Source organism: Lynx canadensis, chromosome X, assembly GCF_007474595.2.
Source record: "Lynx canadensis isolate LIC74 chromosome X, mLynCan4.pri.v2, whole genome shotgun sequence".
NCBI classification, from domain to species: Eukaryota; Metazoa; Chordata; class Mammalia; order Carnivora; family Felidae; genus Lynx; species Lynx canadensis.
The window spans coordinates 1571631-1587866 of record NC_044321.2 but is presented as its reverse complement, the minus strand read 5'-3'; the positions used below and the strand labels follow the sequence as shown (position 1 = coordinate 1587866).

The 16236-nt window shown below is 48.7% G+C and overlaps 1 protein-coding gene across 3 annotated transcripts in view; it reads left to right on the top strand.

Annotated features, from left to right (window-relative positions):
- Nucleotides 1-16236, top strand: part of PRKX (protein kinase X-linked) — a 71648-nt gene that overhangs the window by 13644 nt on the left and 41768 nt on the right. For all 3 annotated transcript variants that reach the window (XM_030306419.2, XM_030306418.2, XM_030306420.1), the window contains exon 2: nucleotides 14014-14182. In XM_030306419.2, the coding sequence (XP_030162279.1) occupies nucleotides 14014-14182 (169 nt within the window). The remainder of the gene's footprint in view (nucleotides 1-14013; nucleotides 14183-16236) is intronic.

Sequence of the window (16236 nt, the reverse complement as noted above, 5' to 3'; positions counted from 1 at the left end):
CTTCACTGAACGTCACACGCTGGTAGGAAAACATACAGCAGGCGTTTGATAAAATTCGCCATTCGCCAAGGGAATGAATAACTCCGTAGTGCAGAGAGCAGTCCTGTTCGATGCGTTTGCTTGACAGATGGCACATGTCACGGGACGGGGGAGGCGATAAGACAAGGTGAGTGGCATATCAAAACCTCTTGAGGGAATTGGGATATTGTCTCTGAGAGACGGTTGTGAGGGGGACGTATTGCATCACACATTCTCCAGGGGCACCTTTGGTCCCGGAGGAAAGGTTGTGCTTTGACGCGGGAAGCCTTGGGAGCACGCTCCGTGGAAGGCATCCTGCATCCGGCTGTGATACGCAGGGTGGCGTGCTGTTTGCTCGAGACTTTCTGAATGCCCGGATTTCGTGCGTGGGGCCCTTTAACGATCGCCACGGACGTGTTACCGCAGGGTGACAAGGGCGCATCGTAAAACCTTACAAACGAAACGTTTGTGTCCTTTGCAGAGCAGAAACTAACCGATATCGAACATATACCTTCGTCGTGTTCGCAGAACTGTGCCGGGTGCAGAATACTCCCATTTAACGCCCCTTGGAGGACCTTGGCGGTTGCATGATGGGTCGCCATGGGGAGCCCAAGATAGTTTTCCAAGTGGGGCCCGGGACCCGCGGGGCTCCCCTGAGAACGTCTCAGGGAAGTGCATGGGGTCACGCCTCCATTCACCATAGCACGAAAATATCCTTTGCCCTTTTCCTCTCTCCATCTTGCCGGGGAGTGTCTGGTGGTTTCCGGAGGCTTCCTGAAGGGTGCTGATGTCATCTCTGGCCACCAGTGGGGTGCACTAGGTCGCTCTTGTGTGTTTTCTATATTTGTTTTCCTCGCTGATACGGGTTACGCTCTCCAGATAGTAACACACCCGCAGGCCAACAACGCAAGCATCGTTTAGAGTCCTTGATCTGTTGCCAGGGTGCCGAAGAATCCCGAGATCAGGGCATTTGACGACTGCTGTTCCAAGCCAACGCCCGGTCTCAGAGGATCTTGAGTGGGCACCGGAATGCAATGACCGATTCATGGCGATTTGCGTATCTGGCGACTCTTCAGAACATGAAATGCTTCCTTGCGTCCAAAGAACGTGCGTTGAATTTGTTGGGTTACATCTTCCGTCCAACCAGCCGACGTGGTCACTGGTGCTCACAATTGGATCCTACCGATTGCGTTGCTTCCTTCCAGCCCTGGATGTCCCCAATGCATCGCGGTTTGGAGTTCGCTTCACAGAGGCGTTACTTAGAGAAAGCGGTTGTTAGCACGTCCTTGTCCTGCGTGCAAGGAACCCGTAACGCTTCATTGGGGGACGCGAAAACACAGGATTTCAAGAATCGCACGAACGCAAATAGCTCTAAGAAAAGGTCAGTGTTTGGAAGGATTATAATCAAGGGTGCCAAGAAGGAGCTAGCGATTTGATAACACATGTTCAGTGCCGAGTAGGATCTGGGTAAACACGACCGCGGCGGGGACGCAGGGCTTCTGGGCCCGCTCCGAGATAATGCTTCGCTCTGAGAGCCACCCCCGCTCCCCATGCGCACTCCCTTGTGGAAACTTTGAGAGTCACTCTCTCTGGTATCGTCTCATCTTAAACGTGGCGGTGGAGGGGGGGGGGGAGACCGCAGACCTGATGTTTATCAGCAGGTTGCACTGTGCGAGGCATTAAGATAACAAAAGACATGTGATCCCAGCAGAAGCCGATCATTCAGGGAACCCAGGAGAAGCTTGATTAAAACAAAAAGAGGAACACGGGAGACGTTTGACACATGAGACTTACGTGGAGTCCCCCTTTTAGAGAAGTTGAAGATACTGTTCCCATCAGCGAAAATAGGATGTGACCGTAAAAGAGAAGCAGCTTTAAATAGGATGGCTGAAAATTTAAATGATTAAAGAAGAAAAGTCTCAAAGATCGAAGGGTGATCTTGGCCATGCTTGTGACTTCGGTCGGTGGGAGCCGTGGGCTCCCAGACGCACACCTGTAACCTACATCTTTCTCTTGAGTGAGCACTGGACTGGAGAGCGTGTGTCCAAAGCAACGCCCATTGAGGGGTCCTTGTCTCCCCACCATCCAGGAGTGTCTTCCTGTGGCCCTCCTAGCAAATCACTGCGAACACACAGATTTGTGTTCCCATGGTTGTGGAGACCAGAAGCCTGAGATCCAGGCGGGATAGGGTTGCGGTGATCCAGGCAGGGGGGCGGGGGTGGGGGGCAGAGATGCTGAGGTCCAGGCGGGGCAGGACCACAGTCCCTCCAGAGGCTCCAGGGGAGGGTCCTCCCTGCCTCTTCCAGCTTCTGGGGCTCCAGGCGCCCCTGGGCTCGTGGCCGCGTCCCTCCCGTCTCTGCCTCCCCCTTCACGCGGCTTCTCCTCTGTGTCTGTGTCTCTCCTCTTCTATCCTTTATAAGGACACAAATATTGGATAAGTGCCCACCCTACTGGCGTCCTTTGATTCCATCTGCTCCTTCCCTTCCTCCCCTGCCTCCTTCACTGCCTCCCTCACCCCCTTCCCTTCCTCCCTCACCCCCTTCCCTTCCTCCCTCACCCCCTTCCCTTTCTCTGTCACCTCCTTCACTTTCTCCCTCACCCCCTTCCCTTCCTCCCTCACCCCCTTCCCTTCCTCCCCCACCTCCTTCACTGCCTTCCTTCACCTCCTTCACTTCCTCCCTCACCCCCTTCCCTTCCTCCCTCACCCCCTTCCCTTCCTCCCTCACCCCCTTCCCTTCCTCCCTTACCTCTTTCCCTTCCTCCCCCACCTCCTTCACTGCCTTCCTTCACCTCCTTCCCTTCCTCCCTCACCCCCTTCCCTTCCTCCCTCACCCCTTTCCCTTTCTCCCTCACCTCCTTCCCTTCCTCCCTCACCTCTTTCCCTTCCTCCCCCACCTCCTTCACTGCCTTCCTTCACCTCCTTCCCTTCCTCCCTCACCTCCTTCCCTTCCTCACCCCCTTCCCTTTCTCTGTCACTTCCTTCACTTTCTCCCTCACCCCCTTCACTTCCTCCCTCACCCCCTTCCCTTCCTCCCTCACCTCTTTCCCTTCCTCCCCCACCTCCTTCACTGCCTTCCCTCACCTCCTTCACTTCCTCCCTCCCCCCCTTCCCTTCCTCCCTCACCTCTTTCCCTTCCTCCCTCCCCTCCTTCCCTTCCTCCCTCACGTCTTTCCCTTCCTCCCCCCCCTCCTTCACTGCCTTCCCTCACCTCCTTCCCTTCCTCCCTCACCTCCTTCCCTTTCTCCTTCACCTCCTTCCCTTCCTCCCTCACCCCCTTCACTTCCTCCCTCACCTCTTTCCCTTCCTCCCTCACCTCCTTCCCTTCCTCCCTCACGTCTTTCCCTTCCTCCCCCACCTCCTTCACTGCCTTCCCTCACCTCCTTCACTTCCTCCCTCACCTCCTTCACTTTCTCCTTCACCTCCTTCCCTTCCTCCCTCACCCCCTTCACTTCCTCCCTCACCTCTTTCCCTTCCTCCCTCACCTCCTTCCCTTCCTCCCTCACACTCTGTCCGTCCTCACCCACCTCCTTCACTGCCTTCCTTCACCTCCTTCCCTTCCTCCCTTGCCTCCTTCACTTCTTCCCTGTCCCCCTGCAAAGCAGCCTCCAGCCAGAGCCACCCTCCTCTTTCCATTTTGAAACTTGACTTCCTTGAAAGGGAATGTCTTTTCTGACCCCTGACCCCAAGGTAAGTTCCATCCTTTTCTTCCTCCCACACCTGTCTGACAAAGTCACAGAGCCTCCACAAGCTCAGGAAACCCCAGTAAGCTCATCAAGGTTCTTATTGCTATTATAGCGAATGTTTGCTGCCTGCCCACCCGGCCTGGTTGTAACTAAACTGAGTGAACGCAGGAACCGCCTTTATATTGTGCCTTCCTGCATCAGGGGCGTGTGAGCGTCTGACACACAGTGAAATACGAACCGCGGTGGAAACAACAGCGGGCCTCCTTGTATTGACTCTGTCTTTGTTCAGAGACCTAGGTTGTATTCATAACACGGGTGAGCTGAATGGTAGAACTTTATTATTCTTAAATAGTTATTTATTTTTGATACAGAAAGACAGAGTGTGAGCAGCGGAGGGGCAGAGAGGGAGGGAGACACGGAATCTGCGCTGATAGCTCAGAGCCTGGCGTGGGGCTTGATCTCATGAACCACGACATCATGACCTGAGCTGAAGTCAGATGCTTCACCCACTGAGCCACCCAGGCGCCCGTGAACGGTGGAACTTTAAAGCAGTCCAATATGGTAGCCACGAGCCACATGCAATACAATACTAGCATGGTCTCATCAGCTGGTCTCAATAGCCACATTTCAGATCCCCAGTAGCCCCTGTGAGCTTGTGCCTTCTGTGGTGGACGGCAGGTTGTGGAAGGTTCCTGCCCCACAGAAAGTCCTACCTGCCAGTGCTTGCTCCATGGCAAGGGTTCGTAACTAGGGGCACTTCCGTTCCCCCTGGACACTTGGCAATGTCTGACCACTATTGGTTGTTACGACTGGAGTTTGGAGGGGGTGTGGCACAAGCGTCTGGTGGGTGCAAAAAAAGCGATGCTTTTCAACATTCTACAGTACTCAGGACTCCCCAGATATCATTTATGCCAAGGTGGAGGAAACTGTGGCTTAGTGTGAGAGATTCTCTCTCTCATTTGTCTGCCTATGTATGTATGTATGTATGTATCTATCCATCCATCCTATCTATCCGTCCTATCTATATCTATCTATCTATCTATCTATCTATCTATCTATCCATCAATCCATCTATCCATCCATCCTATCTATCTGTCCTATCTATATCTATCTATCTATCTATCTATCTATCTATCTATCCATCCATCCATCCTGTCTATATCTATCTACCTATCTACCCTATCTATCCATCTTATCTGTCTATCTATCCATCCATCCCTGTTTTGATCTATCTATCTATCATCTATCTATCCATCATATCCATCCATCCATCCATCCATCCATCCATCCATCCATCATATCTATGCATCCATCCATCCCTCTATCTACCTATCTATTGATCTATCTATCCATCCTATCCATCATCCCTCCATCCTGTCTATATCTATCTACCTATCTATCCTATCTATCCATTTTGTCTATCTATCCATCCATCCCTATTTGATCTATCTATCTATCTATCTATCTATCATCTATCTATCCATCATATCTATCTATCTATCTATCTACCTACCTACCTACCTTCCTATCATCTATCCGTCCATCCATGTATCTATCCTCTATCATCGTAATCATGTATCATGTGTCTATCATCTATCAATCTGGTGGTTGTTTTCAACCATTGGTGCTTTCTGTTTCTCCACACACACTTGACAATGTCTGGGGACATTTCTGGTTGTCACACCTGGGCATAAGGGTTGCTCCTGGCATCTGGTGGGTGGAGACCAGAGATGCTGGTCAGCACCAAATGGAGCACAGGACGCCCCGCCCCATAGAGTTGCCCAGCCCCAAATGCCAAGATAGTCCTGAGGCTGAGAAACCATGATCTATAGGGCTGTACATTTGGGGGCATTTGAGGGGTTTCTCTGACACACGCCCATCCCGTCCTGGATACAGGTTAGGGCTGCGCCTTTAACCTGGCCAGCTTGTATTGTGAACGTGTGAAGACCGAGCTTTGTTCATCTTGGTACAGACTCAGCCGAGTGACATTAAAAGCTGCAGATCTCCTGCTTATAGGAGCACTGAAGCCGAGCCAGGAATTCGAAGCATTTCCCTTGTGGGACATTTGCTCCGGCTGGGGGCGCGCAGGAACTTCCTGTGTTTCTGTTTTCGTTCGTGATTACCTATTTTGTGTCTTTGATGGGGGAGAGGATAATTTAGTAAACAATTTGTAAATAGGAGAATTGTGGTTCTAAAATGTCTGTTCTATGTTTATCTTTTAAAATAGAACAATGTGAAATTGAACGTGGCTTGACTCAGCAAAGTTTTGAGGGAGTTACTTGTTTAAAAACACAAAAAGCTGTCTAGACAAGCGATCTCGCAAAACAACCCCCTCCCGCTCAGTGCTGAGCTGAATTGTCCAGTTTTTTTTTTCAGCTGATCTTTGAAGTAAATATTCCAAGTTAAAACAAAGAACCTTCATGAGATTGTCCAAAGTACACCTTTTCTGTAAGTTTTGCATACTGAGAGATACATAATTCACAGACCATAAGAGTCACCCTTTCAGAGTGTCCAGTTCTGTGTTTTTAAGTTAAATCTCAGAATTAGCAGACATTTTTTTTTTAATTTTTTTTTCAATGTTTATTTATTTTTGGGACAGAGAGAGACAGAGCACGAACGGGGGAGGGGCAGAGAGAGGGAGACACAGAATCGGAAACAGGCTCCAGGCTCCGAGCCATCAGCCCAGAGCCTGACGCGGGGCTCGAACTCACGGACCGCGAGATCGTGACCTGGCTGAAGTCGGACGCTTAACCGACTGCGCCACCCAGGCGCCCCAGCAGACATTTTTTTCAGGGCTTTTTCCCCCCATAGAACAAAAGTCTGGCTGTACTTGTCTGCAGCAGTAATTTTCAGGATTGCCTTTTGAAAGGAGAATTGCATGCGTTAGACATTTATTATTTCATACATTGTAGCTTATAATCTTTTCTGATATTACCAAGAGGGGGAAAATGCAAAAAGGAAAGGAAATGGGTTTTGTGATGATAAGTTCATATATTATGATGTAGTAATTATAGTTGACTCTCGAATAACATGGGTTTGAACTGCATGGGGCGTCTTATATGTGATATATATATACATATATACGTATATATATATTTACAGTAAATTGAGTACAGTACTGTAAATGTATTTTCCTTAGGATTTTCTTTTTAAAAATTAAAAAAAATATATTTATATATTTCTGAGAGAGAGAGAGAGAGAGAGAGACAGAGTGTGAGCAGGGGAGGGGCAGAGAGAGAGGCAGACACAGAATCCAAAGCAGGCTCCAGGCTCCGAGCTGTCAGCACAGAGCCCGACGTGGGGCTTGAACCCACGAACCATGAGATTATGACCTGAGCCGAGTTGGATGCTTAACCGACTGAGCCACCCAGGCACCCCTTCCTTAGAATTTTCTTAATCACGGTTTCTTTTCTCTAGCTTACTTTATTGTAACAATATAGTATGTCATACATGGAACATACAAACCGTGTGTGAATCAACTGTATACGTTATTGGGAAGGCTTCCACTCAGCGCTAGGCTATTAGTAGTTAACGTTTTGGGGGAGTCAAAAGTTGCACGTGGATTTTCAACTGCATGGGGGGCGGTCCAGTACCCCTAGCCCCCGGGGTTATTCAAGGGTCAGCTGTATTTTGCAGTAATTACTTAATGCATCAATTTCATGTAATTGATCCTTATGTAGATAAAACGTTTCTATACTTTGAGAATAAAAAAAAAAAAAACTAAGAAAATGAAACTGTGAAATGCATCTCTGTTTTTGTCCCCGGTCTGTCCTCTCCCGTGACCCCCTGGTCCCCATCTTAGCGTCCTGTATCTTTTCACAGACATCCTTTCAACACATAGAAGCCACCAACACTATAAAGCGGGGACAGATATTTTAATGACCAACAGGCTGAATGCTTTTGGCCTCCTTAGCAGTTGTATGCTTTTCAGTTGCTTTACACATTCCCAGGCTGATTTCACCAGGTCCAAATAGAGTTCCGCACTTCCCGGTACAGGAGGACGCCGCTAACTGGCTCGTGTGGTGTCCCCTGGTGGGAAGGGACCCTCCCCAGATTTCTCAGGATGTCCAGTGACTCAGCTGAGTCCGAGATCCTTCCCGCTGTGCACCAGCCTCACGTTAGGAGTCTGCTGAATTCCTTCAGGCCACGTGGCATATGCCGGGTGAATTAAGGGTGCATCATGTGCTGCCACGTCCCTGTCATGCACACTGGCTGCATCTGGGGGACACAGGGCCTTGAGGACAGGGGTTTCTGATCCTCAGGCAGTCTTGGGTGTGAAGCACAGTACATACCCCCCGTATCATCCCACGTACCTTAATGTGCCGCGTGGACGGATGAGGAAGGAACGTGTTCCCTCCCAACCCAGTGTGTGCCGTAACTGTCTGGAGTAGTTTGGACTGTCCCAGCGTTGTGTGGGCTGTTAGGAAATCAAGTTGGACGTTCTGGGTTATTGCCAGGTGGGTTTTGGCAAAGTTTTATTTTCTATTTGGGAAATAAGCATACAAAGTAAATAAATGTCTAAAGTTAATTAGTGTCTATCTGTTCATCTTTCTATTTATCTACAAAGCTAGTATGTTTCTGTCCATCCATCTGTCTTATCTATCTCATTTATCTTCTCTATTCTCTATCAATGTATGTATCAGTAATCTATTTATTATTGGTCTATGTCTGTAGAGTCTATTTATTTATGTGCTAGCTCTCATCTATCTCGTCTGTCTTATTAGATCACTCATGTGTCTACCTATCAGTCGTCTGTGTATCATCTTTGTGTCTGTTTATATCTATCTGTCCATCCATCCATCCACCCATCCACCCATCCATCCATCCATCCATCCATCCATCATACCTATGTATCCATCCATCCATCCATCCATTGATCTATGAATCCTGTCTGTCTGTCAGTCTATCCATCCATTTGTCTGTCCGTCTGTCCATCCATCCATCCATCCATCCATCCATCATACCTATCTATCCATCCATCCATCCATCCATTGATCTATGAATCCTGTCTGTCTGTCAGTCTATCCATCCATTTGTCTGTCTGTCCATCCATCTATCTATCCATCCATCCATCCATCCATCCATCATACCTATCTATCCATCCATCGATACATACATCCATACATCCATCCATTGATCTATGAATCCTGTCTGTCTGTCAATCTGTCCATCCATTTGTCTGTCCGTCTGTCCATCCATCCATTCTATCTATCTATCTATCTATCTATCTATCTATCTATCTATTATCCATCCATACATCTATGCATTCTATCTATTTATCTATCTATCTATCTATCTATCTATCTATCTATCTATCCATCCACTTACCCACCTATCCAGTCATCTATCCATCTATCTGTCATCTACCCATGGATCTGTCTGCCTATCATTTACTGTGCATCTATCCATCTTTAACTCCTTTTGTGACTCTTCCTGCCTTGGGATCAGGGAACACATATCCGTGTTACCCAGTCAGAGTCTATTTCATGGCACAGAATAAAACTGTATTCTCATATGCCAAGTAAATAAATAAATGAAATGGGATTTTATATTTTGGGTGTGCCTTTGGGGAGGAGGCAGGAGGCCCAAATACAGACACATTCACATCAAACCCAATGTCCAAGTCCGTCTTTGTCTTTGTTTCAAAGGAAACGCCTTCATGCAATTACTTGTTTGAGTGTGAATACTTTTATACAATTGCAATTGGTACTGTTTTACTCTTACCTGTGTGGGCTGGCTTGTGGGTTTGTTAGTTCCTCTTGGGACCTATTATTACCTTCTCCTTGTTCTTTTCCACAACGTTTAAATGGTGAGGTCGTGGCTTAGGTATTTGACATTCTGTGCCAGGTCTGAATGTGCTTACGGACCTGTAGCGTTTTGTGGTTCTTGTGTGTCTGTTTGATTATGAACTCCTTAAGAACTGAGAAAACCTCCTGTTTGTAGTTAGTTGTATGTTTGTAGCAGAAAACACCATGGGGTGCCCATTAGTGAGGAAACTTTGTGTAAAGGGAGGCTGGAGAGAACACAGTTCTGTCTCCAGGAGCGTGCGTTGCGGTTGGGAACGGAATTTCATTTCCCTCTGTTTTCTTCATTTTTACGATCACCAGCAGTCAGTCAAGTTTAGTGGCACCAGGTACGATGGACCCGTCAGTGGCATTGGCTTAAAAACTTACAGGGTCAGTATCAAGGACATCGTTAAGAGTCTTTTAGAGGAAACTACAAGAAATGCCTCCTTTCAGTGCTGTCAAAAAACGGTCAAAAACCGAAGCAGAACAAAACAAAAAACAAGTAAAGCAAAAGTTAGAAGAAATAAAGTAACCGAAAGAAAACTATCCAGGAAGGAAAGAGTCACAGCTGGCCCAGTCACCTCTGACAATCACTGGATTCTAAGGAAGCAGACTGAACAGATGACTTTGGAGGAAGAGACCTTCTCACAGACGCTTTTACCAAAATATCTGCGGGCGAATCCTGAACCTGTGCATTTAGGGTGTAGGCCTTCTTGAATATGGTCACACAGGATACTCAACTTGGGTTTAAGGTAGAGATGATTTTTCCTAAAATTTCTTACAGGAAATAGTCCGACTCTCCATAACGTAAGACTCTTCAGAATTTGTGAAATAGTGGACAGGAGACTCCCCATGTGCCCTCACCCCCAGGGATAATATCTTCCATAATCAAAGGACATCCGTGAAACCAGGAACTGGCTTCTCTGTGATCCCATTAACAACTGTGTGGACCTTCTTTGCGTTATTGTGGATGGACTTCCTCAATTTTTTTTTTTTTTGGCAAATATATGGAGGTACTTTAAATATTCCTTGTTGCATTCCCTGTGGAATCGGAGCTATTTAGGGCCAAAGGTGTTAGTACCATACACAGGCCTGAGATGCCACCCTGGGTTGTCACCTTCTCCTCATTCCTGCTTCTCAGTCTGGGCAGGCTTCTCTCACTTTGTCCACATTTATCAAAGGACTTTCTAGTCTTCTGTCTTCCTGTAGCAATAGATTTGTTCCCAGTTCCCATGCCCTGTGTGGGATCCTTTCCCCATGAGATATATTCTACCTTTCAATTGAGGGTTGACGGATGTCTGTATCCAGGGCCCCAAAGAATAATGGGTGGAAACAAATTCCATCTCTGTTTCATGGAGCTTACTTAAAAAAAAAATCTGTCTCAGCCCAAATTTTTTGGTGTGGGGGTCAGTGTTCTTGAGGTATAATTTACAACACAATTCACCCATTTTAAGTGTTTGCATTGATGAAGCGCTCTCTCTGTCTCTCTCTTTTTTTACACAGATGGAAAATTCATTTATTACATTGGTTGAGATGCTGTGTCGTGTGCCCTGTGTGTGTTATTTTATTTAAACCCTGTTGGGGTAGAGTTTTGTTTTTGTTTTTGTTTTTTTCAGTTTTATTGAGGTGTTATTAACGAGACTGTATTAGTTTAAGGTGTATAGCATTATGACTTGAGAAATACATATATGTTGAAATAATTGCCACTAACTAGTTAACGTGTGTCTTCTCATACAGTTAACCAAAATTCTTTTTCTTGTTACGAGAGCTTTTGGGATTTACTGTCTTAGCAACTAGTACCCTGCAATTGTTACGTTGACCGCCTTCAATGCACAGAGCACAACGACAACGTGAGTGGTGTTGGCTATAACTCATAAGGCCGTTCTTACGTACAACAAAGCTAAAAACTGGAAGTTTTACTTTCTTCTTTAAAAATTTTGTTCTTGTTTAACATTTATTTATTTATTTTTGAGAGAGAGAGGGAGACAGAGCAGGAGTGGGGGCAGGGGCGGGGAGAGAGGGAGAGAATCTGAAGCAGGCTCCAGGCTCTGAGCTGTCAGCACAGAGCCCCACGCGGGGCTCGAACTCACAGCCTGTGAGATCATGCATGACCTGAGCTGAAGTCGGACGCTCCAGGGACTGAGCCAGCCAGGCGCCCCTGGACTTTTGTGTTTCCTACAGGCAGACACTGAGAGCTGGCGGTGTATGTTGGTGAGCTTCCCAGCACCAGGTGGGAAAAGCCCTGTTTGCCCATTTCTTCCCACCACCTTGATGAGTTACAGCCAACACCACTCACATGGTCGTGTGTTCTGTGCATTGAAGCTGGTCAAGGAAACAATTGCACTGTAGTGGTCTCGTCCCCCTCGAACAAGACTGTTTACTTGGTCCTGGAATCCGATGGCGTCCGGGGACTGCCCGCGTCCAACAGGGTGGCACGGGCTTTGGCTCTCACGCAGAAGTCCTCCGTTTTGAGTTCTGTGTGTTTATGGCTGACACCGCTCAGAGGGAGCTTAACGCAAGTGGCCGGGAGAGACACAGAAAAATCTGGGTCATAGCTGGTGTGTTTCACGTACGTGCGTAGGCACAGACAATGTCCAGGTGCAGATCCGACTCAGGTGCTGAGAAGCCAAAGTATCATCTAGTAAATGCAGTCCAGGGACCAGTAGGGTTCTTCTCGGGGGCAGTGGAGAAGCATGGGCAGAAAGCACGGTAGCAGAGTGTAAGATCTAGGCACGCAGCCTTCTTTCCATCATGGGCGTCTACCCAGTGGTGTGGCTGTCCTTTTATGTTCCCCTGAGGGCTACCTGTTCTGTTGGGGAGGTGAACAACAGAGGCCAAAAAGGATTAAATGTGTTTGTGCGAGTTCACGGATCACATAAACGGCGAACCTTGCATCTGACCCAGTGGAAACATCAGCATCGTCCTAAAAACGAGTCAACATTGCCAATTCACTCTCTGTACAGCCTTCCTCCCCACACGCTTCGTGCTTTTGTCTTGATGGTGCAGAATTTCAGCAACACGCTCCTGCCTTAGCCTCTTTACAGTTCTGTGTTTGCTTCCAAATTCTTCTGATGAGCAAATCTACTTTGAAAGTGTATCAGCCCCTCATCATTTCCTTCTTCTTACACAGCACTTTCTTTTCTTGGCTTTTGTTGATCACTTTCTGTTTCTCCCGTGGTCAAATATTCATGATCGGAAACTGCATCTAAAAGCCAAGGTTACTACTCACTGTGCCTTCTCCGACCCCCACGAACCCCCGCCCGGGGAGGCGAGGAGATTTATTTCACAGCCCGGCAATTCTAATGTGTAGAAAATGCTAAAACCAAATGTCTTGCCTGACTGGGACTTTGTTCTCTTTTCTCACGTCACCGTGTGCGATTCCAAACTCTGTAGGACAAAAAAGGAAATCTGTGGCTGTGTGGTTATGTTGGCGGAGAGAATCCCTTTTCTTCTCAGCATGCCTTGAATTTCTTTCTCCCTCTTACCACATTAATTGGCATTATTCCAACCAGAGAGCCCCAACTGTTGGCCTTCTTCCCCGGGAAGACCCCTTCCTCCTCATTATTGCCTAGACAGACATTGATGGAAAACACAGCCGCCATTGATAAGCTCCGTGGGCACCAGGTACCTGGAGGCTCACAGGTACAGATTTCCATTTTTCTCTCCCATCTTTACATCTTTTCTGGCTGTCGATAAAATGCCCTTGGATCTTTGATCTCATATTTGCATTAAGTGGTTGCCAGCCTGGGTGAGGGCTCCAAGGTGGCCACCATGCCCCCCCTAGGAATAGAAGGGTCTGGAAGGGCCGGTGGAGGTTGCATTTGGGTTGGGAAGGTCCTGCCAGGGTATAAAAGGTTTGATTTCCTTGCATATTAGTAGGGATTGCAATTTTTAAATTTCAACCCGCTCTCACACTCTAATCCTTTATATCCTACCTGAATACGTATATATTCCCCTATCCTATTGGTATCTGTCCCATATTCCAATCCTCTGCATATTTTAACATAAAGACCCAGCTGATGAGTGTCGCGTGCCCGATCCTTTGTCTTTATTCAGAAAGTCTTGAAGAGGAAAAAACACGTTGAAGAAATGCCTTTACTGAAACTTTCCCTTTTTTTTTCTATTTCATTTTATTATTTTTTTTAACTTTGTAATTTAACTTTATTTTTTTATTTTTTAAAATTTACATCCAGAGTAGTTAGTATTTTGAAACTTTCCTTTCTGTCTGTCCCCGTCTGTGTGCGTGCGTGTGCGTGCGGTCTGTGGGATGACTCATCTACAGAAACGATGGCCGGCTTCCCCACCCCCCCTCCCCACCCCACACTGTCCCCCCGAATTACAGAACATTTCAGAGGCAGGTGACTGACTGTATGCACATCACATGTGCCCTCCCTTGAAGCTCCTAGAAGGCAGCTTGTCCTAGATTCTCAGCCCTCCCGCTGTATCCTCGGGTCGTGAGCTTTGAAGCTGCTGGAATTTCCTCAAGGTCCTGATGCAGCCTTGTGCGCTGTCCCCCCTCCTCCAGGCACAGGGACGTTCGGGCGGGTACAGCTGGTCAAGGAGAAGACGGCCAAGCACTTCTTCGCCCTGAAGGTCATGAGCATCCCTGACGTCATCCGGCTGAAGCAGGAACAGCACGTGCACAACGAGAAGTCGGTGCTGAAGGAAGTCAGCCACCCGTTCCTGGTCAAGCTGTGAGTCCCTCCCCACCGCCCCCTGCCGGTCCCCACCCTGTCTCAGACCCCAGGTGCTGGGCGGTGAGGTCACAGCTGGCCCTCAGTCACCTGCTCAGCCTCATTCGTGCAGGCCACTCGTTGGGTTTCTAGTGGACGATTCTGTATCTCCGTTTAGATGCACCACAGACCCGTCCAGTTGAGCATGCCCAGCACTGAACAAATACATCTCTCTCCTCTCATGCTCTTTGCTAGCAGAGGGTAAGACCGTTCTGCACCCAGGTGTCAGAGGTGGGATGCCCAGACGTGGCTGTCTTTCCATGCGGCACCCATGGGTGTGGGTACCTTCCAACCAGCGTCCATGTCTTCCTTTCTGTCGTCTTCCTCTTGCTCCTTCTTATTCCCACCCCCCTCTCCTGCCTGATCCAGGCCCCCTGTCTCTTCCCTGAGTTTTGACACGGATCTCGCAGCAGGTTTTGCCCTGCAAGGCCTCCTTCCCGCCAAGGCGGTCTCCATCTCACAGCTGCGGAGGTCGTCCCGAGAGAGCTCTCTGGTGACCTTCGTTGGCACCTGCAGGTCCTCAGGGAATCCTGAGGTCCCCAGAGTATGGCCCCAGTGGCTTAGTGTCCCTGAAAGGCTCCCTGTGGATGCACCTCTGGCCTTCCCTTCTGCTTGCTGCCTCTTTCCTACACCCTGTCGTCCCCTGACCGATCGCAGAGCGCCGCCTGCAGGAGAAGGGGTGCACGCCGTCGCTCCCCCGCGTCCCTCGGGCCACCCCTCCCCTGCAGTGCCTCCTTCCTGTGCATCTCCCCTCTGGACACCCCTGCACCTGACCAACTCCTGCCCTTCTCTGATACACCTGTCTGCACACAGACACAGGAACCGTTCGCCACGGCTCCGAAGCATCTCGCGTGCATCCCGACTTAGGGACGGACGCCTCCAAGCACAAGGCCGCCAGGGCCCCGTCCTCCAAGCCCAAAGTGGCACCTTACCCAGAACAGGGCCATGTTGCGTGTTTAACGAGGAGGAGAATGGAACCGGTTGATTTTTTTTTTTTTTTTTTTTTTTTTTTTTGGTTTTACTTTCCTTTTCTGGAGGTGCAGGTGATTCTGTGCCGATGCGGAGGGCTGACTACCATCTCGTGGTTTCAACGTTTTTTTATTTATTTTTGGGACAGAGAGAGACAGAGCATGAACGGGGGAGGGGCAGAGAGAGAGGGAGACACAGAATCGGAAACAGGCTCCAGGCTCTGAGCCATCAGCCCAGAGCCCGACGCGGGGCTCGAACTCACGGACCGTGAGATCGTGACCTGGCTGAAGTCGGACGCTTAACCGACTGCGCCACCCAGGCGCCCCATCATCTCGTGGTTTCAGGTCACAAAAGTCACCAGTGATTCAGGGCACTCAGTGCCGCCCATTCAGTCAGTGGTGAGCCTCCCGTTTGGTCCTCGGGGCCAGAGCGGTTAGAAACACGAACGCACGTCGATCTTCCTCTGGGATTAAGGGAAGCTTCCAGTTCTGTCCCTTGCATAAACGAAAATAGCGATTCCCGGGAAGAAAGTTTATTTATTCATGTTTGAGAGAGAGAGAGAGAGAACACAAGCAAGGGAGGGGCAGAGAGCGAGAAAGGGAGAGAGAAAGAGAGAGCATCCCAAACAGGCTCGAGATCACGACCTGAGCCGAAATCAAGAGCCCGATGCTTCACCGTCGGAGCCACCCAGACACCCCTAAACAAATATTAGGGAGACCTGCACTCCTTTATCTTATTCCCGGGCTGTTCTCCCGTGTCTTGGGCTTCCTTCCAAAGGTAGGGAGTTTCCAACCAATCTTGCGGTTCACGGGATGCAGGGACCATGTGGGGACGCGGGGAGCAGCCTAGATACTCTGGGGTCTGGACTGGCTTTGCGACTCGAGAATCTAGGTCAGGGGACTTCCCAAGATGGAACCCTCGAACTTGCGGAAATTGAACACGCACGCGGAAAGACGGGAGCTCGCACGACATAGCTGTCTTGAGTTCTTTCTGCCTCCTCCTTTCACCCCTGACTTGTTTCCATCACACATTCTAGAAGCCTAGAT